At 42.4% G+C, this 27,329-nt stretch overlaps 1 protein-coding gene across 2 annotated transcripts; it reads right to left on the bottom strand.

The window, feature by feature from the left end:
- Positions 1-8,721: 8,721 nt before the first annotated feature.
- LOC311035555 (uncharacterized protein) lies at positions 8,722-25,745 on the bottom strand. 2 transcript variants are annotated; one of them, XM_084043830.1, is made up of 7 exons: positions 25,646-25,745; positions 22,770-22,913; positions 22,280-22,537; positions 19,569-19,829; positions 17,394-17,537; positions 13,851-13,931; positions 8,722-12,459 (listed from the first exon to the last, which is right to left on the bottom strand). In XM_084043830.1, the coding sequence occupies exons 2-7, from the start codon at positions 22,798-22,800 to the stop codon at positions 12,272-12,274; spliced, it is 963 nt and encodes a 320-aa protein (XP_083899956.1). In that variant the 5' UTR covers positions 22,801-22,913; positions 25,646-25,745; the 3' UTR covers positions 8,722-12,271. The 2 variants fall into 2 exon arrangements, with proteins under 2 accessions (XP_083899956.1, XP_083899957.1); XM_084043831.1 differs by having other exon boundaries at positions 8,722-12,456.
- Positions 25,746-27,329: the final 1,584 nt, after the last annotated feature.

Below are 27,329 nucleotides of genomic sequence, written 5' to 3'. Positions count from 1 at the left end.
TGTGCAACTCGTCTAAAAAGTCCGACGAGAGGCAAACAGCAGTACACAACAATGGCGGCCGAAATTTCTCAAGGGGAAATTGCTTCCCGTCGATCCTATTTAGATGCATCACCCACTGCATGTGGATCCCGCCCCCTTTTCTTCATTGGCTGTTGATTTGAATCACAACGCAGTGGCCGCGCCCCTGCTGTCCAAGCTCCGACGCTAACCCTCCCAGACTACTTACGGCCATACCACCCTGAACACGCCCGATCTCGTCCGATCTCGGAATCTAAGCAGGGTCGGGCCTGGTTAGTACTTGGATGGGAGACCGCCTGGGAATACCAGGTGCTGTAAGCTCTTTTCATTTGGCAGACTGACTGAATGAGCAATCGTCATGTTTATGAATGCAGCACTAACTAACAAAATGTCACTGCTGAAAAATGTCACCTCTAACCTTTAGCAGCCCAGCCTAAGTAGAGTAAAGGAATAAACACACTCCACAGCAGGGCCACTGTCATCTATATAAGGCCTACCGGCCGCTGCTGCTGTTGCTTACGGCCATACCACCCTGAACACGCCCGATCTCGTCCGATCTCGGAAGCTAAGCAGGGTCGGGCCTGGTTAGTACTTGGATAGGAGACCGCCTGGGAATACCAGGTGCTGTCAGCTCTTTTCATTTGGCAGACTGACTGAATCGTCATGTTTATGAATGCAGCACTAACTAACAAAATGTCACTGCTGAAAAATGTCACTTCTAACCTTTAGCAGCCCAGCCTAAGTAGAGTAAAGGAATAAACACACTCCACAGCAGGGCCACTGTCATCTATATAAGGCCTACCGGCCGCTGCTGCTGTTGCTTACGGCCATACCACCCTGAACACGCCCGATCTCGTCCGATCTCGGAAGCTAAGCAGGGTCGGGCCTGGTTAGTACTTGGATGGGAGACCGCCTGGGAATACCAGGTGCTGTAAGCTCTTTTCATTTGGCAGACTGACTGAATGAGCAATCGTCATGTTTATGAATGCAGCACTAACTAACAAAATGTCACTGCTGAAAAATGTCACTTCTAACCTTTAGCAGCCCAGCCTAAGTAGAGTAAAGGAATAAACACACTCCACAGCAGGGCCACTGTCATCTATATAAGGCCTACCGGCCGCTGCTGCTGTTGCTTACGGCCATACCACCCTGAACACGCCCGATCTCGTCCGATCTCGGAAGCTAAGCAGGGTCGGGCCTGGTTAGTACTTGGATGGGAGACCGCCTGGGAATACCAGGTGCTGTAAGCTCTTTTCATTTGGCAGACTGACTGAATGAGCAATCGTCATGTTTATGAATGCAGCACTAACTAACAAAATGTCACTGCTGAAAAATGTCACTTCTAACCTTTAGCAGCCCAGCCTAAGTAGAGTAAAGGAATAAACACACTCCACAGCAGGGCCACTGTCATCTATATAAGGCCTACCGGCCGCTGCTGCTGTTGCTTACGGCCATACCACCCTGAACACGCCCGATCTCGTCCGATCTCGGAAGCTAAGCAGGGTCGGGCCTGGTTAGTACTTGGATGGGAGACCGCCTGGGAATACCAGGTGCTGTAAGCTCTTTTCATTTGGCAGACTGACTGAATGAGCAATCGTCATGTTTATGAATGCAGCACTAACTAACAAAATGTCACTGCTGAAAAATGTCACTTCTAACCTTTAGCAGCCCAGCCTAAGTAGAGTAAAGGAATAAACACACTCCACAGCAGGGCCACTGTCATCTATATAAGGCCTACCGGCCGCTGCTGCTGTTGCTTACGGCCATACCACCCTGAACACGCCCGATCTCGTCCGATCTCGGAAGCTAAGCAGGGTCGGGCCTGGTTAGTACTTGGATGGGAGACCGCCTGGGAATACCAGGTGCTGTAAGCTCTTTTCATTTGGCAGACTGACTGAATGAGCAATCGTCATGTTTATGAATGCAGCACTAACTAACAAAATGTCACTGCTGAAAAATGTCACTTCTAACCTTTAGCAGCCCAGCCTAAGTAGAGTAAAGGAATAAACACACTCCACAGCAGGGCCACTGTCATCTATATATGGCCTACCGGCCGCTGCTGCTGTTGCTTACGGCCATACCACCCTGAACACGCCCGATCTCGTCCGATCTCGGAAGCTAAGCAGGGTCGGGCCTGGTTAGTACTTGGATGGGAGACCGCCTGGGAATACCAGGTGCTGTAAGCTCTTTTCATTTGGCAGACTGACTGAATGAGCAATCGTCATGTTTATGAATGCAGCACTAACTAACAAAATGTCACTGCTGAAAAATGTCACCTCTAACCTTTAGCAGCCCAGCCTAAGTAGAGTAAAGGAATAAACACACTCCACAGCAGGGCCACTGTCATCTATATAAGGCCTACCGGCCGCTGCTGCTGTTGCTTACGGCCATACCACCCTGAACACGCCCGATCTCGTCCGATCTCGGAAGCTAAGCAGGGTCGGGCCTGGTTAGTACTTGGATAGGAGACCGCCTGGGAATACCAGGTGCTGTCAGCTCTTTTCATTTGGCAGACTGACTGAATCGTCATGTTTATGAATGCAGCACTAACTAACAAAATGTCACTGCTGAAAAATGTCACTTCTAACCTTTAGCAGCCCAGCCTAAGTAGAGTAAAGGAATAAACACACTCCACAGCAGGGCCACTGTCATCTATATAAGGCCTACCGGCCGCTGCTGCTGCTGCTTACGGCCATACCACCCTGAACACGCCCGATCTCGTCCGATCTCGGAAGCTAAGCAGGGTCGGGCCTGGTTAGTACTTGGATGGGAGACCGCCTGGGAATACCAGGTGCTGTAAGCTCTTTTCATTTGGCAGACTGACTGAATGAGCAATCGTCATGTTTATGAATGCAGCACTAACTAACAAAATGTCATTGCTGAAAAATGTCACTTCTAACCTTTAGCAGCCCAGCCTAAGTAGAGTAAAGGAATAAACACACTCCACAGCAGGGCCACTGTCATCTATATAAGGCCTACCGGCCGCTGCTGCTGTTGCTTACGGCCATACCACCCTGAACACGCCCGATCTCGTCCGATCTCGGAAGCTAAGCAGGGTCGGGCCTGGTTAGTACTTGGATGGGAGACCGCCTGGGAATACCAGGTGCTGTAAGCTCTTTTCATTTGGCAGACTGACTGAATGAGCAATCGTCATGTTTATGAATGCAGCACTAACTAACAAAATGTCACTGCTGAAAAATGTCACTTCTAACCTTTAGCAGCCCAGCCTAAGTAGAGTAAAGGAATAAACACACTCCACAGCAGGGCCACTGTCATCTATATAAGGCCTACCGGCCGCTGCTGCTGTTGCTTACGGCCATACCACCCTGAACACGCCCGATCTCGTCCGATCTCGGAAGCTAAGCAGGGTCGGGCCTCGTTAGTACTTGGATGGGAGACCGCCTGGGAATACCAGGTGCTGTAAGCTCTTTTCATTTGGCAGACTGACTGAATGAGCAATCGTCATGTTTATGAATGCAGCACTAACTAACCAAATGTCACTGCTGAAAAATGACACTTCTAACCTTTAGCAGCCCAGCCTAAGTCGAGTAAAGGAATAAACACACTCCACAGCAGGGCCACTGTCATCTATATAACGCCTACCGGCCGCTGCTGCTGTTGCTTATGGCCATACCACCCTGAACACGCCCGATCTTGTCCGATCTCGGAAGCTAAGCAGGGTCGGGCCTGGTTAGTACTTGGATGGGAGACCGCCTGGGAATACCAGGTGCTGTAAGCTTTTTTCATTTGGCAGACTGACTGAATGAGCAATCGTCATGTTTATGAATGCAGCACTAACTAACCAAATGTCACTGCTGAAAAATGTCACTTCTAACCTTTAGCAGCCCAGTCTAAGTCGAGTAAAGGAATAAACACACTCCACAGCAGGGCCACTGTCATCTATATAATGCCTACCGGCCGCTGCTGCTGTTGCTTACGGCCATACCACCCTGAACACGCCCGATCTCGTCCGATCTCGGAAGCTAAGCAGGATCGGGCCTGGTTAGTACTTGGATGGGAGACCGCCTGGGAATACCAGGTGCTGTAAGCTTTTTTCATTTGGCACACGTCCGATCTCGTCCGATCTCGGAAGCTGGTTAGTACTTTTTCAGGCTAAACACAGCCAGTCCAAAATGTGTTATGTTATGTGCATATCAGTTAACAGTGCATAACAGTGATGTTGTTGTGTAAACATCAAGCTGTCTCACGCTAGGGAAACAGGAGAAACCGGCTCCTGACCTTTTCCATCTCCTGTATTCTTATGTTTAACAGAAAGAACTTCTGACAGATGTAAACTCTTCAGGGTGAAATTAAAAGCCTGTGAGAACGATCAGATTTCAACATAAATAAAACAAGGATCAGTCCAAATTGTGTATTTGCTATTTTTATTTAAGTTTAATATTTTTATTATTGTCAGGCCACACCCTGCCTGGCACCCCAGCAACCATTTAGAAAGGTACCATTTCAAACCGTTACATTAAAAAAATGGCACCCCCAGATGGGATATTTTTCAGTTGAAACAAACAAAGTAGGAAACCTAAATCTTGTGTAGGGCTACAACCTTGCCACAAAAAGGAACCACAAAACACCTTTACACTGTGGGAAAAGAATTGTTTATGCAATAAAACAGACAAAGCAAGCATACCAAACCCACAAAGCCTTTCAACTCAAAACACCTTGTGAAGTCTCAAAATGGCTTCTCTCTTGGGCTTCTTTGAAAACACACCACTGGTTGAACCACTGGTGCACCGACCTCCTGGTGTTCTCGAGAAAACTGGATCTGTTCCTCAGCTGGGAAGGAATGAGCTACTCAATACAACTCACGCAATTAACAATACCATTACTCATTATTGGACATGGAGGCTCTCTCCCTTGAACCACAAGAGGGGGATACTGTCTGTAGATCAGAGAGGCCTCTCCTTTTCAATCCTTTTCCCCCTAGGCCACAACAGGGGGGCTGGCCCGTCACCAGTGACACTCTCTCCTACGAATCCGTTCTCTCTTACCCTGCATGAGGGGCCTCTTCCTGGCATAAAACTGCCCATTCAGATTACACCTGAGAAAATCACACGGTCCAAAAATTGTCCACCCGTCTCGGCAGCGCCACTTAGCCACCAGGAGATGGAGAGAATGCTTACAACCTTCCCTAATACAATCACCACTCACTGTGAAAACCAAATGCTTGCATAGGCGCTACAAGGACTAGCCTACACCAAAGACCTGCTGAAGCGCACTGCCATCAACCCCACGCAGCTTGAAACTCTGGCACTTGACCGATCAGCTTGGATGGACTCATGTGCCAGGTTAATCTCACAAATAAACGACAACAACCAGCAAAGACTGTCCGAGAGACGTACCCAGCGACACCAGAGGGAAGCCAGCATTCCCCAAACCTTCGGGCTCCCCTGCCCCTCCTGCGGACGGATACGGCTCACGCATCGGCCTCGACAGTCACATCAAGTGGCAAAAGCGGCAAAATCGCTGAACGGTGGTGCTATAACAGGCCGATTCATGTTTTTTACCTATAACTAGACGATTGACGTCTCCCAAGAGGCCAAGGAAAAACCTCTGCCCTGCATTTTTCATGTCAGCCTTTTATAGCGGCAGCAGGAGGCCCATTCTTGCAAAACACACCGGTAAACCTATTCATATACCTGTAGTTGAGGTCTTTATTTGCTGTGTGGGAGCTCCGAAAAATCCACCAACCCTATACCTGGATCCTTTTCATCCGTTCCAGGACTCCAGTGACTATGTTGCAATTTCTGTGTTGTAAATATTAAATTGTGCTCATTCGGTGATGCAGTAAGAGAAATAAGAATACTCAGATGGTCGAGTTTGTCAGTAATACACATACAAAATTACACTTTTAATAAACCACAATAATATTAAACAGAAGCTCCAGTGCATATTTGTAAAAGCAAACTTATTCTGTAAGGGAATCTCTCTGCTTAACATAGTCCGTTATATGGTCTTAAGAGTGCCATCTAGTCGCAAATGTGTGAACATCAGTGCAGTTACATGCTGGCCTGACTATGACAACTAAAGAATAGATAAGCGCACACGTAACATAGCGTAATGTACATGTGCACTGAACATGTGAACACAGCAGGTCGTTTAACAACAGAGACGCCTACAACCCTGAAATAGAGACCTGACTGACAGCCGAACACAGCAAACAAGAAAGAAAATATATTCAAAATGTTCACAACAATTCATAAAGTAGTTTATATGAGAACAGCAGAACATCAGGGTTATACTTGGCTGTATTGTTTCCCTCTACACCAAATCTCTTCATTAAAAATACACATCTACAAGCTCACAAAGCATCGCAATGGAGCAATACATTATGAGCTTGAAGACCTGTAGCTATTTTTGCCAAATATTTGCCTATTTTCGCCAAATAATTGCCTATTATGAGTTTATGACAGAATAGAGACGCTAGTTTTAGGTGGTTAACACACAACTCCAAAAATACTTTCTTTACACTATAATATGTTTCTGTTCTGTTATCTATTATGATTCTATGGTTCCATTGAATTTCACACAGCTCACATCCTTAAGTCTGTTCTCATCACACAGTGTTTCAGGAGGTGGAGTGGACATTTTGGAATCAGAAGGTTGCCAGTTTGATCCCCGGCTCCGCCTGGCTTTGTGTCGACGTGTCCTTGAGCAAGACACTGAAACCCAAGCTTATAGCAAAACTAGGCTAAAACTACTGCCCAACACTGTTGTTACTCAACACTGAAACAGACAGCTCCCACCACACACACATCAAGAACAACACCAATACACCCCTTGCTATGAAGGTAACAAGCTGCTTCTATATACAGCTAGAAGTAGAGTGCTTAACTGAACTTGCAGTGGATGAAAAACCTATCTGTTGTTACTCAAAATGAATGGAACACGTTTCTAATATTCCCTTTCTTCAACACCCTAAAGTTAAAGTTGTTAAATGGGTGCTTAGTTAGCCTAACTTTACTTAATTTAGCTGGGGACCTAATGGAGCCCCCTCAAGGACCCCTGCTTTGAAAACCACTGGTGAAGACAACAACATTTCATCTACACCAGCCTCTTTTTTTCACCTGGCAGTGAGGGGTTTCATTCAGAGTGTGTGAAGTTGATGCTCTCCCAGTTCCTCTCCCCACTGAACAGATGCTCCGTCCAACCAGCAGGTGTCACTAGAGCAGCAACAATGACCCACTCCCCTGTCAGAAAGTGAACATTGAATGCATTGTATTCATTGTTTCTCTTCACCACTTTGTCTCTTGTGGTGGATTATTACCATCAGCATTCCCACTAGTAGAACCAGTGACAAGACGTGCTGTAGACACAGACCCATTGCTGGAGACCAGTCTTATCACCAACACAAACATTTCATACTATGTAGTAAAAACTCTCGGAGAGACCAGCCTGTCACCAGCACAAACATCATATTTATGTCTAACAATCCTGGAAAGACCAGACTGTCATGAACACAAACATTTCATATAGGCCTAACAACTATGGAGAGACCAGCCTGTCACACAGCACAAAGTGTAATAAATAGTAGTACTGATATCAGGAGAGAAAAAAAAACATGGGGAAAAACGTAGCCTTTAGTAGCCTAGTATTAGTACTAACAGACAGGTGCAGTAGCAATACAGTTAAACGTCTATTACACCTTTAATTTACAGGATGCAGGTTAAAGTGATTTACAAGCTTGTAACGTTAACAGAAAATGTAAATAGAAACATTAACAATTGTCATTAAAACAATATGGTATGTGTCCCAGGCACCTGGTAGAGCACATACAGTATGTGTAGGGGCCCTTTGCTGCATGTCCTTCCCCCTCTCTCTCCACTGTTGCTTTTGAATAAAGGCTTGAAAATGTCAAACAACATATCTTAACCCCCCTCCCCTTAACCCCCCCCCCCAAAAAAAAACAAAAAAAACAAAAAACAAACAATGTAGTAACAACAATATTGTAATGAGTGGAGACTGGACACACATTCAATCACGTTCTCCATAACAGTGAACTTAAAAATGCTAACACACTGTAGGTTTACAGTGAACTGTAACACTAATGACTGTGTGTCAGTAACATATGTGGTCATTCAGAACACTATTATTAAACATAATACACATTCCCTCAAAGCATTCTTGACACATGAGCAGTGTGTTTTACATGTCAGCAGTGGTGTAAAGTAACTAAGTACATTTACTCAAGTACTGTACTTAAGTACAATTTTGAGGTACTTTTACTTTGCTGGAGTATTTCCAATTGTCAATACTTTTACTTCTACTCCACTACATCTCAGGGGCAAATATTGTACCCCACTACAATTATTGAAAACTTTAGTTACTAGTTACTTTGCAGATATAAATATATTACATTATAAAACATACATTAACCACTTTAGCCCTATTTTATATCTAGGCTATTTGAAAATAGCCGATCTACAAGCTCACAACGTGTTGCATTGGAGTACTTCTACATTGCAGTATTGATATTTTTACTTAAGTAAAACATTTGAGTACTTTTTCCACCACTACATGTCAATCTTTCTGTCTGCTCTGAGCAGTTGTTTCTGGTCCTCTGCCAGTTAATCTGTCCCTGGTTGAACTGGAGAGCTTCCATATATTTTAAACAAACACATGACAAGGAACTTCCTGGTATTTTTTTTATTAAAACATTTTTTTACAAGTCATTGTTTTGGAAGGAAAATACAACTGTGGAAACAATACTTAAAAAGGAAGTATTATAACAAACAGCTGACAGCGGAGTGTCTAATAATCTCGTGTTCCTCATAGGGTTTTCACGCACGTTTCCCTGACTTCACAGCTTGTGACTTCAGTCTTTGCTCTTTTGCTGAACAGATATAGACCGTCTGAACAGGGGAATTATTTAAAACTGTACATTTGATTTCACTACTGAATGATATGTCACAGCTTGCATATGTCCAGTAATCCTGTGATTTGGTGCATGCACGGTTAACAGTGGTCTGCCGTTCAGCTTCAGCGTGGACCCCCAGCGAGTCCCCAAATGGACCTTTACTGTCTGTAACTCTGAGAGTGTACACATGGAACCAAATGGACCTGTAAGGACCCATTTTGCTCAATTTGCACACTCATTTATGGGGGGTCCCTTTGTACACTTAAGAGTTATGAGGGTCCATGTTCTAATCCACACCAAAATGTAAGCTTGAGAAGCACTGATCTAGGTGATTAGAGAACCCATGTTAATGTATACAGTGCATGTGTCAAACCCGAGGCCAGGCTTTGGTGAACGCTGCCTCTACAGCAGGGTTCCCCAATTACTTTTCCCCAAGGGCCAAATTATGTCTCAGGTACCAAGCCGAGGGCCAGGGGCATTGTGATGCCGAAATGTGTTATTTTAGGCCTGGGATTCTTAAATCCTGTGTTGAGGGAAAAATGCACTCTGGAAACAAAATAAGTTGAGAATCAACCATTTACTTAAAATATTTGGTTGTTACAGTCTGCTTGAGTAATACAGATTAACAGCAGCCAGTTGTACATACTGAAAATCAAAATAAGTCCAGAATCAATAATTTACTTACTGATGTGTTTGTTAGTCTGCTTGAACATCAATACAGATATTTTTTTTCCTGCTCTACAGTATAACTTGATGTATGGCAGGGTGCATACACATTTGTTCAGGTGGTTATACAAACTTTGCTCTTGTATCAATAAACTGGTTAATGTTGGCTTTAGTTGGACAAAATGATAGAAAATGTAACAGGAAAATAATAAGTAATAATTGTGATATTTTTGAACTAAAGGAAGTCTTATCAAACCATATCAATACGGAATAATCAATTCAGCCCAAATGTTCTGATGCTGGTTCCTGAATCACTGGTTGAGAAACGTGTCTACAGTATGTTCCCTAAAAAGACAAAGGTACAGATTCATATACACAGAGACTACAGTTAATTTAGTTGGACATATAATCCACAAATAACTAATCATAATACACACTTCAATCAATATTAACAGAAGTATTGCTGTTGTTCGCAAAACTTTTCTCATTGCACATTCACACCTGGGTAGAGCATAGAGTTAAAAACAATAGAGAGGGCACCAGAAATCCCCTCCCATCCACTTGCATTGAGTTGCTCACCCAGCGCATGAGGCGGAATCACCCCTTCTTCCGGGTTGGGAAATGTGATGGGGCCACTGTGACACGTTTTGCGTCACCTCGGTGCGCAGCCCCGTGCGCAAGCTTGTGAGTCAAGCCCATTGGTCGAAACCGCTTTTGCTTGTTCATGTACAGTGGCCCAAGCCGTTTTAAGCTGCAGTACCTATGAATGACCAGCATGTCCAATGCGCTTCAATGCAAACACTGGCTTCTGGGGGCTTGGGGTAGAGACAGACACAGACAGCACACAGACAGACACACATACGCAGGCACACAGACACACAGCTTGAGATTAGTGATTGTAAAAGAACAGACTGGGCTTTAACCCATTAATACCTGAGGCCGATTCTACGAATCTCAATAGCCTAGCCCCTCCATACATTTCTGATCTGTTCAATAAGCCTCCTGCCACTAGGTTAAGATCATCCATTCAGAAACTCCTTTCAGTTCCCCCAACAAACCTCATTACCAAAGGTGACCGGGCTTTCTCCGTGGCCGCACCTATACTCTAAAATAATCTCCCTTTTCACATCAAGATAAGCCCCACCATTGAGATTTTTAAATCCAAACTGAAGACCCACTTTTTTTAGCCGCATGCTGAAAGCAGCGCGGCTCTATAAACAGCACCCGAGTGACATTTAGTGACACCTAAGTGTCATTGGCTGTCCTGGCTGTCCTTCACACTTCACGCCAATGGGGAGACGGTACTTTGAAGCACCCGCCTCTCCTCCTTTGACACCTATTTGTCATTGGCTGTCCTGCCTGTCCTTCACACTTCCCCCCCTTTAAGCCAATGGGGAGACGGCGCTTTGCAGCACCCGGAGACGGCACTTTGCAGCACCCGCCTCTCCTTCTTTGCAGCAGAGAGAGAGAAAGGGAGAACCGGAGGGTTAGCCTAAATGCTAGCGTGCTTCATTAGACCTAGTTTGGCTATTAAGTTATTATTTGGCCATGTTCACACTGACTTCAATCTTAGCTATTGTTGGGAAGACCCATGCGATGTTGCCACCACTTATATAAAAAACATTAGAGCGTTAATCTGCGACGCTGGTGTTGCCAGGTTTGCCAGGTTTGGCGAGAGAAACAAGCAATCCAAAAAACAAGTAATCAGGTCTATGAAAAGATTGGGGCAAAAAAAGCCTGCCGCATGCGGCTTTATTATGACTTTGGTCATTCTTGTTTTAACATAGTTTGAGGTCATTGTCTGTTGATTGTTTGTCACTGCTTTGTTTTGTAAATAGACTAAGGTCTATTTGTTCTTGCTATTTGTTTGGAAAGCACTTTGGGTCAGCTGCTGTTGTTTTAATGTGCTATATAAATACATTTGACTTGACTTGACGAATGGCTTCTAAAATAAGTGATTCTCAAACCTTTTCGTGCCAAGGACCCCCACAATGATATGTATTTGGCCATGGACCCCCCCCCCCCCCCCCACCTGAATATGTTTTGGTGCCAGGGACCCCCAAGAAGAGAGGAGCTGTGTAAAACAGAATCAGAATTATGCAAGACTTTTCAAACACTTTCAAGTTAAAAAAGAAATATATATATAGCGGATAAGCTTGCAGTGCGCGCGCTCTGAGCTTGTAGATCTGGTATTTTTGAGAACCACTGTTCTAAACCACTGTTCAAAATTGGACGTTTTCTGAAAAACTTATGTTGCAATAAAATCTAAAATAACAGATGCTTTCCTGGTTTGAATGGGTTAAACATGACTAATGTATAACCGCAGGTGCTGTTTCTCGCATCACAAAAACCTCATTTGTTCCGGACGCTATGTTGGCAGGCATTTAAAAATAAACACTGAAACTGACATCATGCAGCCTGATACAAAGTATCACTGTTCTAGGCAATCTATTATAAATAAGATAAGATGCCTAGTCCATTTCATACCTGCATAAGACCTACCATTCTGATGCATTTAGTTTGTAAATCAACAGTGTGTCATAGTTTTAAGTCCTTATCCTTCCTAACTCACACCAGGTCAGCAGTTGTTTGACAACCAACCACCCCAATATCATCCATATGCAGTGGGATCGCACCTTCTACTGTATGGGAACACCTTTTCATACAGTATGTCCAATACAGTGCTAATAATATTGATTGACATGACATTGACATTCATACTAGTGAGTGTTGATTGAGTGTCTGTGACACTGTCTGTGTCACATGAGTCTCTGGTGGCCTGGGTTCCACTCCCACCGGGGACACGCTTCTTCTGTGTCCCTCCTGCACTGTGGCACCCCAAGACTCCTTGATGTTCATCTCAATGAAGAGATAGTACAAAGGAGAGACCACCGCCCAGCCTCCTTCATGGAAAACACAAAACAAAGACAAATATCTGAAATTAGATCAACTACTTCAAAGTTTATACTTCATTGAGCGGGGTCGCCGGCGGTCTGTATTTTGGTCCCCTCATTTGTTTCCCACTCTAAACTAAACCTTAATGCCAAAAATAGCAGATCTACAGTCTCACAACACATCGAGGTGTTGTGAACTTGTAGATCTGCTACTTTCACCAAATGTTCGCCTGCTTTTGTCAAATGTTCGCAGTCGATGGTGTAACTGGTTGTGCCCTGCCTCATCTTCTCCCAACCCTTCACTGCCTGATCTATTTTTGCTCAACAAATCAAAAATAGACACGTTTATTTTTATTTTCCATTGCTGTTCTTTTTACGGACCAAATTATGAAACAAAAATAACCCCATCTAATCCTTAAGTGTTCATGGCACTTAGTCTGAACAAGGACTGTATAAGTTGATCTGGATGAGGGCATCTGGTAAATGTCGGAAACATAAATTCTTATTCTCCTGTATACAGTATATGGTGTTTTCTTTGTTTCTGAATCATAATGTGGCTGTGAGAAATGTGTTGAGGGGTTGGCAACATACTGTGTAGAATGTCTAAGAACTGTAGAACTTCACTGTGTGAAGAATCCAACCACAAGAGGGAAAACATGTACCTCCAATGATAAAACATCATTGTTAAAAGGGACACTAGGCATAGCCAAACCAAGAATGGTGAGAGCGCTTGGCTTTCATTGTGTTACATGCTTAGGAAAGGGATGCTCGAGTTCATGTGGTTAAAAAACAAACTAAAGCTACATTTAAATGAGCAGTTTAAGGAATTTGGCTAAGACTTTATATTAAGGTTGGGTCTATAATGTATAATGTATAACATTTATAATGCATGTTTATAATTATACATAACAACTTATAATGAAGTATTATAACTTATAATAATATAATATATAAGTGCTGGTCATAATGCATTATAAACTCAGTGGAACAGCCCATTAGAACTACCAGGTAACACTTTATTTAAGGGTTGTGTCTATAATGCATTATAATCACATTTATAATGCATCATAATGCTTTATAATGCTTCATAACACTCGTTATACATGTTTATAATAAAGACAGTTTATAACTAACCAAGTTATAGTACTACAGGTATAATGTGCAGTTCCACTGACCTTATAATGCATTATAACCAGCACTTATAATACGTTATAAACGTTGCTATAAGTTGTCAATCATCATTATAAACATTTATAACGGGTGTTATAATGCCTTATAAGCACATTATAAATGTGCTTATAATGCATTATGGACCCGAACTTTAAGTAAAGTGTTACCGGAATGTATATAATGCTGGCTGGACAAAATATGGTTGTGTGGTGTGTGTTGAATGTCTTTACCCATCGGGGTGTTGGTCCGGACGGGTTCTGTGAATGTGATGTCCGTGTACGTCCGAGGTATAAGGTCAAGTTCACCTCGACCTACAACACAATCACATCCCCAAGAAATTAAATCATATTCTATATCAACAAAGTAACCCAATGTCTTCATAAACGTCATTAAGACAAATATTAGGCACCAGGAAAACACAAATGCATTGTAAAAATCACACCCTGTGTGAAGGAAGCGGTGCCTTTGGGGCGGGCCTTAACTCATTTCAGTTCGTCCCTATTGGTGGTCTGAGTCCACTTACCAAATTTGTACTTGGTAGCATGCTGCAAACTGGAATGATGGCTGTTTAAAGCCCAGCCAATGGGCAGACAGAGGGGGCGGGGCTTAAGTAATGACAGTTAGTCCCTATTGCTGGCTTTCATCATAACCTTTATTTCAACTCGGAGTACAGTTGAGGGCAAGCCCTCATTTTCAATGTAGCCGAGATACAACATAATCAGCATAATCAACATGAATACATTTACATACATCAATTAATTTATAATCAGAGAATAGAAATACTCAGTATTTCAATGAAAGAACAGGAACATTAAATAAAACAGTTACAGCCTGGTACAAAGGTGCTGGAAACCATTGCTCTATATTGACCCAAAGAGGGCAGTAGTCTGATTTTTAAGGACTTCTGAAGCTCATTCCAGGCAGATGGTGCACTAACAGAGAATGCTGCCTTGCCTAGCTCTGAATTCACAAATGGAACCTTGAGCATCAGGAAGTCACTCGAACGGGTCTGGTGGGTACTAGGCTTCTGATCCAACATATTACAAATATATGGGGGGAGCATTCCTGAGATAGCTTTAAAAATAAACAGATACCAGTGCTTATCACGCCTCTCAGAGAGTGAGGATAAGCCTGCGTTCTCATAAAGAGTACAGTGATGTGTACCATAACTGTCACCAGTTACCCACCTTAAGGCAGAGTGGTATACTGTGTCGAGGTGTTTTAAAGTTGAAGGGGCAGCAATTTTATAAATAATGTCCCCATAGTCTAGCACAGAAAGGAAAGTGGCTTCAATAATAGTCTTTTTGCAGGATGCAGGAAAGCATGCTTTGTTCCTATAGAGAAAACCAATTTTCTGTCTTAGTTTAGTGACAAGATTTTCGATATGATATTTAAAAGATAATTTTTCATCCAGCCAGATGCCAAGGTATTTATACTCCGACACTCTCTCAATTTTAGAGCCACTTGAAGCGATTATAGTTAGATTTAGATTGTCACGGTTGGTGGTTTTAGCCCTAGAGAATAGTCCATGTACAAAATTTGTACTCCATAGCATGCTGCGAACTTGAGTTATGGCTGTTTGAAGGCCAGCCAATGGGAAGACAGAGGGGGCGGGGCTTGAGCAATTCATGCTGGTCCCTATTGGTGGTCTAAGTCCACATACCAAATGTGGACTTGCTGGCATGCTGCAAAGTGGAGTTATAGCTCTTTAAAATCCCGTGCTCATCCCGTGCTCATACGGGCGCTGGGGGTCCCTGGACCCCTCTTTGATAACTTCATCAATGCATGCTCGTGCCTATTGGTGGTCTAAGTCCACATACCAAATGTGGACTTGGTGGCATGCTACAAACTGGAGTTATAGCTGTTTAAAATCCCGTGCTCATCCCGGGCTTAAACGGACATCCGCTCATACGGGCGCTGGGGGTCCCTGGACCCCTCTTTGATAACTTCATCAATGCATGCTCGTGCCTATTGGTGGTCTGAGTCCACATAACAAATGTGGACTTGGTGGCATGCTGCAAACTGGAGTTATAGCTGTTTAAAATCCCGTGCTCATCCCGGGCTTAAACGGACGGACGGACATACGGACAAAGTCAAGTGTACAGCGGTTGGCACCGCTAAAAATATATATTGTCACTGTCCGGTAGAAACCTTGTATGTCCAAAACCGTTACATTTCACACAATGGGACGAAAACTTTATGAAATGTTGAAAATAGCAGATTTACAAACTCACAAAGCGCCGCACTGCAACGCTTTGTGACTTGTAAACCGGCTATTTTCAATACTTTTGCTTGTCACTGTTGTATAACGAAGTAACATAAAAGGTTGAAATATGGAGATACGAGGTTTCTGCCTGACAGTGGCGATATATAAAGACTACATGTATATAAAATGTACTGTAACTAAACATGACTCCTGCTCACCCCAAAACCTTTCTATTAACTTTTTTAAAGGCCCTGAACAATCACGCAGACATTTCCAGTTACTAATTACACCTCTAGTTTTAGACGTTAGACAGTATTGGTATTGTCTCCTTCCAGCCAGACAATAGCTGTATTCATGTCGGTGAGATCATCAACTACGCTGAATGTTTGTTTGAAACTTTGATACACCCATCCTTCCATCAATGCAGTTCTGTGTCATACACCTGGGGTTACACAACCTGGTTTTAGACATTAAACTGATGATCTGATTAAGTGCAGATTAAGTACAGAATACTGTTCGGCTTCACTTTGGAGATCACAAACATTACAAGAAAGAAACCAACAGTAAGGTGTGCAGCCACTGAGCCCAGATGATACCTATGGTCCTAGAATGGTCATGTGAGTGCATGCATTAGTCAGTATACAATTAAGTTGATTTACTTTTACATCAAAATGTGATGTAAATCAAGAAAAGGGCAGGTACTGTAAAAGGAAGTAGTGGGATAGACGTGGGAGGGGAGAATGATTCACGATCGGGTGGGGTGGGGGCCGTTAGGGAGGAAGCCTTCTGACAATGAGTAATAGTCACTCTGCTGAACAATGGTGGGAAGATTATTCTTGCTTTAGTCGTTTTTTTTAAATATTCAATAAGCACGACTGCACATGAGGCCACATCACTTTTTAAGGGTGTTTGAATTAGTATCAAAACATCACCCTTGGTTTGGTCAAAATGTCTCCATGATATTATGTTAACACAATTAATAACAGATACATTAAGAGAGGGAGATTTTAAGATTATAATTCACATGCACATAGGAACATGAATGAATGACAAATGAAATGTATCTGCATCGTGTGTAACAGTATCAGAGTGATGTTGAATGAACCCATTCAATCCGGGAACGCATCTGTGTCATTTTTTATTTCTTTGGCTATAAAAAAATATAGCAGATGTACAAGCTCATAGCGTGGCACCGAGTGCCGCACTATGAGCTTGTAGATCTGCTATTTTTTAAAATAATGACATTTTTTTGCAAATCTTTGAATATATTTTTTGAAGCGAACATTTGTAAAATATTTTTGTTCCAGGGACCCCCTGAAGCAAAGATTTGAGTTACAAATGTTCCCTTTAAAAAATATATGCATATTCAAAGATTTGCACACATTTTCAAGATTTTTCAAAAATAGCAGAGCTACAAGCTCATAGCGCGGCACTCGGTGCCACGCTATGAGCTTGTAGATCTGCTATTTTTGAATAGCCAAAGAAATCAAAAATGACAGAGAAATGCGTCCCCGGATTGAATGGGTTAATGTTGTCTGATTCAAAGTGTTTGTTGTGAAAGTCTCACCTCTGCGTCTTCGGCGGATTTGTGACCACATCACCAAGGAGGCAAGCGAGAGCCCTACGCAAGCCAACACAGGAAGTAGAATGTACAGGAAACGTGACGACTCCTCATACGCAGACGAAGCTCCGCCACGAACCACATTCTGTCCTAAAAACAATCATAATGCTACTTAGATGCAGGTGTGGTTAGATTGTAAAAGGTCAAATACCACAATAGGGCTGGGATATGAGACTTAAAATCAATATTAATTTCAAACTTGTACCTGGATTTTTTAACAATTAACCCATTCAATCCAGGAACCCACTGTGTCAATTTAGACTTCTTTGGCTATTCAAAAACAGCAGATATACAAGCTCATAGTGCTGCGCTATGAGCTTCTATATCTGCTATTTTTGAAAAATTGTGAGAATTTGTACAAATCTTTGAATTTATATATATTTTTAAAGCGAAACATTTTTACTCATATCTTTGCGTCTGGGGGTCCCTGGAACAAAATATTTTGAGATGGGGGTCCTTGGCCAAATACATGTTATTTTGGGTTATTTGGGAGCTTTTAAAAAAATAAAAATGTTAGGATTTAGAAGACATTTGTAGAATCCCTAGAAGCAAAGATTTGAGTTACAAATGTTCACTTTAAAAAATATTAATTTAAAGATTTGCACACATTTTCATTAATTTTCTAAAATAGCAGATGTGCCACGCTATGAGCTTGTAGATCTGCTATTTTTGAAAACCTAAAGAAATCGAAAAATGACACACAGATGCGTTCCCGGTCTTAATGGGTTAATGAACGATTATTAAAAGATAACGTAATGAAAATAGCTGATCTACAAGGTTGTAGATCGCCTATTTTCAATATTTGTACAACAAAGTATATTACAGGACCACCCATCTTCATAATGTCACTCCTCACTAATGCACATTATATTATGGTAACATTAGTGTATTCACTCTGTGTCTCAGAGGAGGGCTGCTGACAGTTCAGAAACCTGCCTACCAGTGACATCATTGGTAGGCAGGTTTATATATTTTAAATTAATGCGAGAACAGTGGCCTCAATTTCAGCACGCTAACTTTCCAGGAATAGACACTAGACAGCCTGCAGTTTCTATTAGCTTGGTTTCCCCACCGATGTAGCTCCAATCGGAACCTCTCCCTCTGCTATATAGCTCCGAGATGAGGTTCCACACAGTACAGTGCCTGTTGGGCGGGACATTTTCGAATATGTTTTAACTTCTAGCAGAAAAGAAAATCTAACTGACGGGTTGAAACAAGCGTTTAAATCGCTTATTTAGTCAGCCTATGGCCAGTCAACCCCCGTCCGCATGCGCAATACTGCTCCCGTAAGATTGCATTGGGAAAAATGGCCACAGGCTGACTAAAAAAGCGATTAAAACGCTAGTTTCAACCCGTCGCTTAGATTTTCTTTTCCGCTAGAAGTTATCTGAGAGCAGGGGGGACGACCTTTACTTTTTAGATACGATGTGCGGAAAAGGGTAAGAATCATGCATAGTGGAAAATATTCTAAAATGTCCCGCCCAACAAGCACCGAGCTGTGTAGGACGGAGCGGTAGCGGAGGGAGAGGACACAGAGTGAGTAGACAAAAATGGTATCGGTACTATATAGAGTACAGAAGTCCTGACGTCACTCGTTCATCCCCAGGTTCGTAAAGTAATTTCGCTATGGAGAATAACATTGGGTCATTATAGAATCGTCTCAAATAAGAATTGTGTTCCAAAAATAAACAAACTGTCTCTGCGATATTGTCAGGGAGGTGGTTCTGTATCGTTTATGATAGTCAGTCACTTATATTTGATACAGTCTGTTTCTGGCGAAAATGTAACTAATTCGGTGAAAGTAACATTAGCGTTTTCTCACTGCCAGTTGATGCTTCATATCCATAAGAGTCAACCGCTGGGGTCATTTGTTTATTTTTGCAACACAGTTCTTATTTGACGCGATATTAAAGACGTCTACGGGGGTGGAAAACCCGCGAACCAGGTAGGATGTGTAAATTACGTCAGACTTCGGTGCTCTATTATAATGAGCATTAGTGAGGACCATTTACAAAAAAATGTAATGAACCCATCTCCTTGATTATTATGAGTCGTAATTGATTCTAAATATCGTGTGATTTATTTACGAATATATATTTTTCAAATAGAGTGCTGTGTCACCTGTCACATCCATCCAGCTCTCTGGTGACTCTCCAAGGTCAGAGATGTGACACTTGTAGAATCCTTCATCAGACTTGGAGACATTGTGGATGGTCATCTGTCCTGTAGACCCAGTCCTGATGAGGGATCCATCTTTATAGAAACCAGCTGGGAGGTCAGAGGATGGTTCAACAGTTGTATTGTCTTTGTACAAGCAGCGGAGTGTGACACCACTTCCCTCTTTCACAGGAAGTACAGGACTCTCTAGGATCACATCTCCATCTGAAACACAGTTGAGCTGGTCTCTCAATCAAAACATTTCTCCATTGAAAAGCTAAACATGTTTAAAAAAAATCACACCCAGTGTGAAGTGGGCGGTGTGGTCACAGTGGTCATCACAGTGATGGAAGTGATTCACTTAAAAAAAAACATAAAAGTGTTTTTTTTTTTAAGTCCATACTGCTATTCATAGGGCTGCACAAGTGTCCTGTGTTTCACTAGCCAATCACAGTCCTGAATTTGCAAAGTCAGCCAATCACATTACAACTAGTGGTGATGACAATATCTGTAATGTGATTGGCTGACTTTGCAAAAGTATAGATTTGCATTGACTGTGGAAGGGTTAGCGTTGTAGACTGCGTTGTAGACTATTGGCAATCACGGTGCAGGATTGGTCAGTGCCCAAACCTCACTTATAGGGGGCGGTTACACCACCCCAAAAAAGGCAAAGTTGTTATTAGTAGAATATTAGAGACTGGGTCAAATGTACCAGTAAGCTATGTCAACAAGTATCAGACTCAAATGTATTGTGACAGCACGCTTACATATGTAAAAGAGTGGGTGAAATGATTATGTTGTACGAGCTCGCCACATTGCAGTCACAGGAAAAGGTGCAATATTTGCACACATTTTCAAGACTTTTCAAAAATAGCAGATACAAGCTCATAGCGCAGTGCCGCGCTATGAGCTTGTCTTGTAAGATTATTATTACTCTCCGCCAGGAGAGTATTGTTATCACTGCGTTTTCACTTTCTAAACGTGACACACCGATTGGTCAAGCCTCACGTGACACGTGAAATACTGTGATCTGATTGGCTAGTGACGCCACCGGGCCTATATATACATGGCATCACTCTGACAGTGTCTCCGCCACTGTCAGAGTGAGGTAAGACGGGAACCATGAAATGGCTGCATGGCTGATACATAATTGGCAGATAGGACAGATAGGACATTTATATAGACAGGAGGGATATGACATAGGACACTTATACAGACAGGAGGGATAGGACACTCACACAGACAGAACGGAAGAGGACACTTACCCAGACAGGTTGGATAGGACACTTACATATACAAGAGGGATAGCGACCTATAAATACATGTGTCACTGTGATAAGCCAGATTCCAATACCGAAAATCCGGCCACTAGCTCACTCCCAGACCTTCGAACCGGAAGTAGTCAGGTAGTCGCGGTCCAATTGTTCCTATCTGTCTTATTGGACAGATAGGACAGATAGGACACTTATATAGACAGGAGGGATATGACACTTACATAGACAGGACGGATAGGACAGGAGGGATAGGACACTTACACAGACAGGACGGAAGAGGACACTTACCCAGACAGGATGGATAGGACACTTACATATACAAGAGGGATAGCGACCTTCGCGACCTTCGAACCAACACAAGTCTTCTGGCGGAGAGTTGTGCTCCGAGGAGCACTTTTTCTAGTTCTTTAAGATTATTATTCTTATATACTGTTTAACTCTTTTGATCCAGCACCCAGCCTAGTAGGTCTGGGATGCGCCTGACTTTAAAGGGATAGTTCACCCAAAAGAATCACTTATTTTCAATCAATTACACATCCCATGAAGCATTGAATTCATGGATATTTTTTTGTTTTTGTCGCATTCCTAAGCTAATAATTTGATAACCGACAGAAAGATGCTGATGTCTCCGGTAGGAGACTCAGTGACACTTTGAGTCTCCTACCGGAGCCGCCGCCGGTTATCAAATTATTGGCTTAGGAATGCGACACAAAAACAAAAAAAGCCATGAATTCAAGTCTCCATGGGGTGTGTAATCGATAGAAAAAAAGTCATTTTGGGGGTGAACTATCCCTTTAAGCCATGTATCAGCTTCTCTATCATCTTCTCATATATTCTACGAGAAGCAGGGCATAGCCACGGCTAAGCGGATCATCAAAGACAGTCAGCAGCCACAATCTGTTCACACTGCTACCATCACAGGAGATATTGCATGGTCAAATGCCAAATGAACAGACAAAGCAACAGTTTCCACAGCTCATGCAGATCATGAGCTTCTTTATTGTTTCTCTATGCACTATTTTGCATTCATGGGAACACAGCTACAGCTATCTGCCCTTACACTGATTGGATACACACATGTGTATGTATACCAGACTGCACACTGTATATTTCATCCTCATACATTACGTATATTTGAGTACAATAGACTGAGGAACACTATACTGTATATTTGCACCTGCTGTACATTTGACTATGTACAGTAAAATAGCCCAGTACCATTATTATGCCTGTTTTATCTACCCATTGTTTTCTATTTAACATTGTAACTGCAGTCGAAGGAAGCATGCACAAAATAATTTCACCCATAACGTTATACTTATTTGTGATGGGACGATAAATTTGATTTTGTGTCAGATAATAAAAAATATTATTATTATTTATTTTCTTCAATGGACCTACCAGTCACAGTGATGTTGACAGCATGGGTGCATGTTCCCTGTGCAGATTCACACCAGTACGCTCCAGTATCTTCAGGGTACAGGTCTGGGATGACACACTGGGATGTGATTATTTGTCCCCAGTCTGTTGAACACTCAGAAATGTTCCCGTTGAACGAAACATTCCTCTTTGCGGTGAAGTTCCCCTGGACTTCACAGGTCAGCCTGAGAGACTCATACTGAAACACCTGAGATCTGTTTGGAGTGATGGTCAGAAAGGCTGAAGAGACAGAGATTGGAGGGAGGAAACAAAGACAGAGAAGAACACATGTTCTGAAACCTGACACAACTGCAAGCCAATGCAGTTTTTATAATCACAAGTCCAGTGTTCATTCAAGTCAAGCAGATATTGAATTCAAAGAGGACATATGTTCAACACTCAGGGCAAAATGAATCCATGCATGCATAGTTGCATACACATATACAAATAAATACACAAACACACTACTCACATGCTATAGTGCAGAACGCTGCTGTCTCCATGTTGCATGCTTGGGGTCTGGAGGTGAAAACAACTTCCTGTGATGTTGTGTAGAATGAGCAGACAGGATCTGCCACCGCATTTCATGTCCTTTATCTCCTCCTTCTGTTTCAACCTACACACAAACACGCAGCACATAGATTATGGCATTTGTCATTGCTTGAGTTGATCTAACAGGAAGAATGCCAGAGAAATCAACACACTTATTAATTCATTAATTTGATCAACCAGATAAACCCTTTTTATTAAATATTAATCTATCTCAGTGGTTCTTTTCAGGCTGCGACCACTGCGATTTTTTTAATTTAAACTCAAGACACCCAAGACAAGCACTTGGAATTGTAGCAGTTGAGGCATTACATTTTGTTTGACTCCTTCACGGATGAATATTGTGAAAATAGCTGATCTACAAGCTGATTGGCTATTTTCACAATTGTTGCTAATTTCTCAGGTAATATTTCACAATTTTGTAGATCTGCTATTTTTGAAAAATCTTGAACATTTGTGCAAGTATTATATATATATTTTTAAGGGATTTTTTTTTTTACTCAAATCTTTGATTCTGGGGGGGTCCCTGGAACAAAATATTTTCAGATGGCGGTCCGCCAATTTTGGGGGTGTTTGATATGAAACAGTTTGAGAACCACTGATATTATAGCAACATACGTTTTTCAGAAAACTGTTAGGATTTAGAAGACATTTGTAGATGCGTTCCCGGATTGAGTGGGTTAACACACATATGGCTCTCAGTGGTTCAATACAAGCAAAGGCGGCTTTGGAATAGTGTGGTTGGTAGTGCCCTAGCCCCGGTCCAGAGCGTTAGTGAGTTCTCTCTAACGCCCTGCCAGGCGCTCGACTCTGCTCGTAGACAAGGAATTCCCCTACGAGGACTTCAACTGTAGTAAAAATAAACAAAACCACTTCGCTACTCACCAAAACAAAGGCTGCTTTGTGTTGTTAAAAGTCTATTCTCGGAGGTGGGAACCCTCTCAGCACCCCACCTTCTCTGTAAAATACAGTTTTTGGTTTTCTTTACTGCAGGGCAGTGGAATTCCTTGTCTATGAGCAGAGCCGAGCGCCTGGCAGGGCGTTAGAGAGAACTCACTAATGCTCTGGACCAGGGCTAGTGAGTCCCCAGGGATACTTAGGCTGCTAGTTTGACCACTTCAAATGCTCTAATCTTAAAATAATAACCGAAGAGAGCCTATCTACAAGCTCTCAATGCGTCACAGACGCATTGAGAGCTTGTAGATCGGCTATTTTCGCTGCACAACATGCTCCCATATAGAAGACATGCCGGCTTCTGTGGAATCCAAATGGCTCAAATCGACTGAGAACTTTAATCCATGCCAACATTTTTACACTGTTACCGGTACTTGTTCTGAACTTTTCTATACAACCCTCCCACAGTTCTTTCAATATTCAAGTTAACACAAGTTAACAGCTATCTATTTAATCCATCATTCCTGTCACTTGCTTCATCACAATCTGACGATGCATGACCATGTGAACGAGATGTTCTTACAGTTTCTTTCGCCGGTATTGTCGGCGCTCCCTTTAGTCAGCCCCCACCTCCACAACCGACCGATACATTTTGAAATCAGGACTTTAACCCATTCAATCCGGGAACGCATCTCTGTCAATTTAGATTTCTTTGGCTATTAAAAAATTGCAGATCTACAAGCTCATTGCGCGGCACTATGAGCTTGTAGATCTGCTATTTTTGAAAAATCGTGAAAATTTGTACAAATCTTTGTACAACATTTTGAGATGGGCATCCGCGGCCAAATACATATCAAATGTTTTTTTTCTAAATCCTAACAGTATGTTGCTATCAGAGGTGCTCCAACTTGTTCATGTCAAGGACCCCCAAAATGATATGTATTTGGCCGCGGACCCCCATCTGAAAATATTTCGTTATCAGAGGTGCTATCAGAGGTGCTCCAACTTGTTCATGTCAAGGACCCCCAAAATGATATGTATTTGGCCGCGGACCCCCATCTGAAAATATTTCGTTCCAGGGACCGCCAGAAGCAAATATTGGAGTTAAAAATGTTCACATAAAAAAAAATCATATATATTCAAAGATTTAAGCACATTTTATACAGTGTATGTATGAATTATGTGCTTTACTCTTAATTTAGGAGGAAGTTAAGTTTGGAAAGGCCAGATGTGAAACGGGGAGGACATAAAAATGGGAACATTGTGCACATTCAATGAAAGTGGGAAGTTAGCAAAATCAGGATGATTAACATTAAAACCGGGAAAGCATCTGTGGCATTTTAGACTTTTGCGTTAGCTATTCAAAAATAGCAGATATACACTTTGTGCCACACTGTGAGCTTGTACAATCTGCTATTTTTGAACATTTTTATACAATCTTGAAAGTGTGAGAACTACTGATTTAGAAGGCATTTGTAGAATCGGCCTCAGGTCTGGTGGGCCGCACACACAACAATTGAGATTGAGAACCAGTGATCTTATCTATACTGTGTGGGTCCATCTTGGACCTGATACATTTATAGCCTAATGCTTCACAGAATTGGGGTTCTGTTAACGTTTCCTGTAGTTGTTTTGTCAGAGACTATTTCATGATCCTTATTAAGAATGTGGATCCCCTGGGCTGTTTCTGCATGACATGTAGCAGTCTGGAACTTCACCACCAAATAAGTATACTGCACAAAAGTGTCATTAATATGAAATATTTCATGAATCTGTACAGACTAACTTGGGACGCCATTTGTTCCATCTGGGCAATGAAGGTTTGTAAGTCATTGAAAGCCAACTTACTGACGGTATGTCTTAGAGACTATAGACCAAAGCATAATACGGAATATTGAGACTCACCCTCATTTATCGTGGCATCTGGACACATTGTTACAGATGACAGAGGCTGGTCATCTAAAAGTTCCGCCCTGCTCAACATCACTTTTGGAATCAGCTCCCTAGTGTGACAGAAAATAAGCATTCAGAAGCATCCATCTTCATAGATGATGTTGTGGAACAGTGTGAGAACAGCATATTTCTGTATGCGGACGACTCCACCATTTTCGCACCTGTAACATCATCAAATGGGCCTGAGGTGGCTGCATCCCTAAACAAAGACCTGGAAAACATCCGAAAGTGGGCTGCCGCCTGGAAGGTCACTTTCGAGCCCACCAAGTGCAAGGCTATAATCCTGTCCAGAAAGAGGAACCCATCTCGCCCAGATCTCTTCTTTGGGACCGCTAAAATCAAACTCAGCGAGCAGATGGAGATTCTGGGTCTTTGCATAGACTGTAAACTGACGTGGACTAGCCATCTTTCCAACATCTCTAAACGTGCTGGACAACGTCTTGGAGCACTACGTAAGCTGGCCAACAAGCTTGATGCTAAAGGCAGAGCCAACATCTATAAGACCCAGGTCAGGAGTATTATGGAGTACTCCTGCCTAGCCTGGATGAATGCCTCTCAGACCACTCTCAGGCAGCTAGACATTATCCAAAAAAAGGCTCTAAAGATCATCGGGGTGGATGAGGACCTTGCCCTACAGCAATATGCCATCAGTAAGCTGAGTCATTGTCGAACAGTTGCAGCAACAACTGTTCTTTATAAGATGCACACTCCCAGCTGTCCAGTGGATCTCAAAGCACTGCTACCCCAAGCTCACATCCCAGGTCGTATCACCCGGAGGGTACTACCAAGCCACGCCCTGACCATCCTCAAGTCAAACACCAAATGCCTTGATAGGAGCTTTCTCCACTCTGCTATAACAACATGGAACAGCCTTCCCCCTACGGTTGTTGGAGACATTACATCAAGTAGTATTCATGCCTTTAAGAAGAGGCTGAACAAACACCTCCTCAGTATGTGACTGTAATCCCATGAAGCTCAAGGACATTAAATCATCAAACATTCAGTTTATACATACCCCTGACTGAGTAGCTGCAGATCAGTGATAGGTTCTTTGAAGGTTTTTTTCATAAAGCCTGTATCTGCAAAAGCTTAATAAAAAAATAAAAAAATAAAGACTCAAACCGTTCCAATTGACTTTGGTGCACATCAACAGCTTACTTGCGCTGTTGGCATACCTGAGACAATGGAGTTTGGTGTCTAGAAGATCCGACCTGTTCGACATCACTCTTGGCATCATCTTCCTAGTGTGAGAAGAAAACTAGGAATCTAGGAATACATACAGATGCCATTAATAATTGTTAAAGTGCAGCTACAAGTTAGTAAAATAATAATGTAAATAGTACAGTAGGAGGATAAAACAATCAACTGAAGCATTCAAAATACAAACTAGTTGATGGCTGTAAATGACATATCATCATGTGATAAGTGACATGGCATCGTATCGGAATGGCACAGACTGACATACTCACCGATACCAGCATTGTAGGCAGTTAGTATCAGCAGCTTTTCCGATACTGGTATCGGTATCGGAACATATTGTACTTATGTGCTCATTGAAGGAAGTGTGCATGAATGACATCCTGTCAAGTACAATGTTGGTGTGAATCTCGTGGATAATTGAGATATTTCACTAAAA

The sequence above is a fragment of the Gymnoscopelus microlampas genome, assembly GCF_963454915.1.
Source record: "Gymnoscopelus microlampas genome assembly, chromosome: 19".
Lineage (NCBI taxonomy): Eukaryota > Metazoa > Chordata > Actinopteri > Myctophiformes > Myctophidae > Gymnoscopelus > Gymnoscopelus microlampas.
This window is presented reverse-complemented; position numbering and strand designations above follow the sequence as displayed.

Coding starts and splice junctions, on each gene's coding strand:
- LOC311035555 (XM_084043830.1), bottom strand. CDS start 22,800: ATGGAGACAGCAGCGTTCTGCACTATAGCAT. Junction 17,538..19,568: donor GAGCTGGATGGATGTGACAG/GTGACACAGCAC, acceptor GATTGTTTTTAG/GACAGAATGTGGTTCGTGGC. Junction 12,460..13,850: donor CCGGACCAACACCCCGATGG/GTAAAGACATTC, acceptor TTTTCCATGAAG/GAGGCTGGGCGGTGGTCTCT.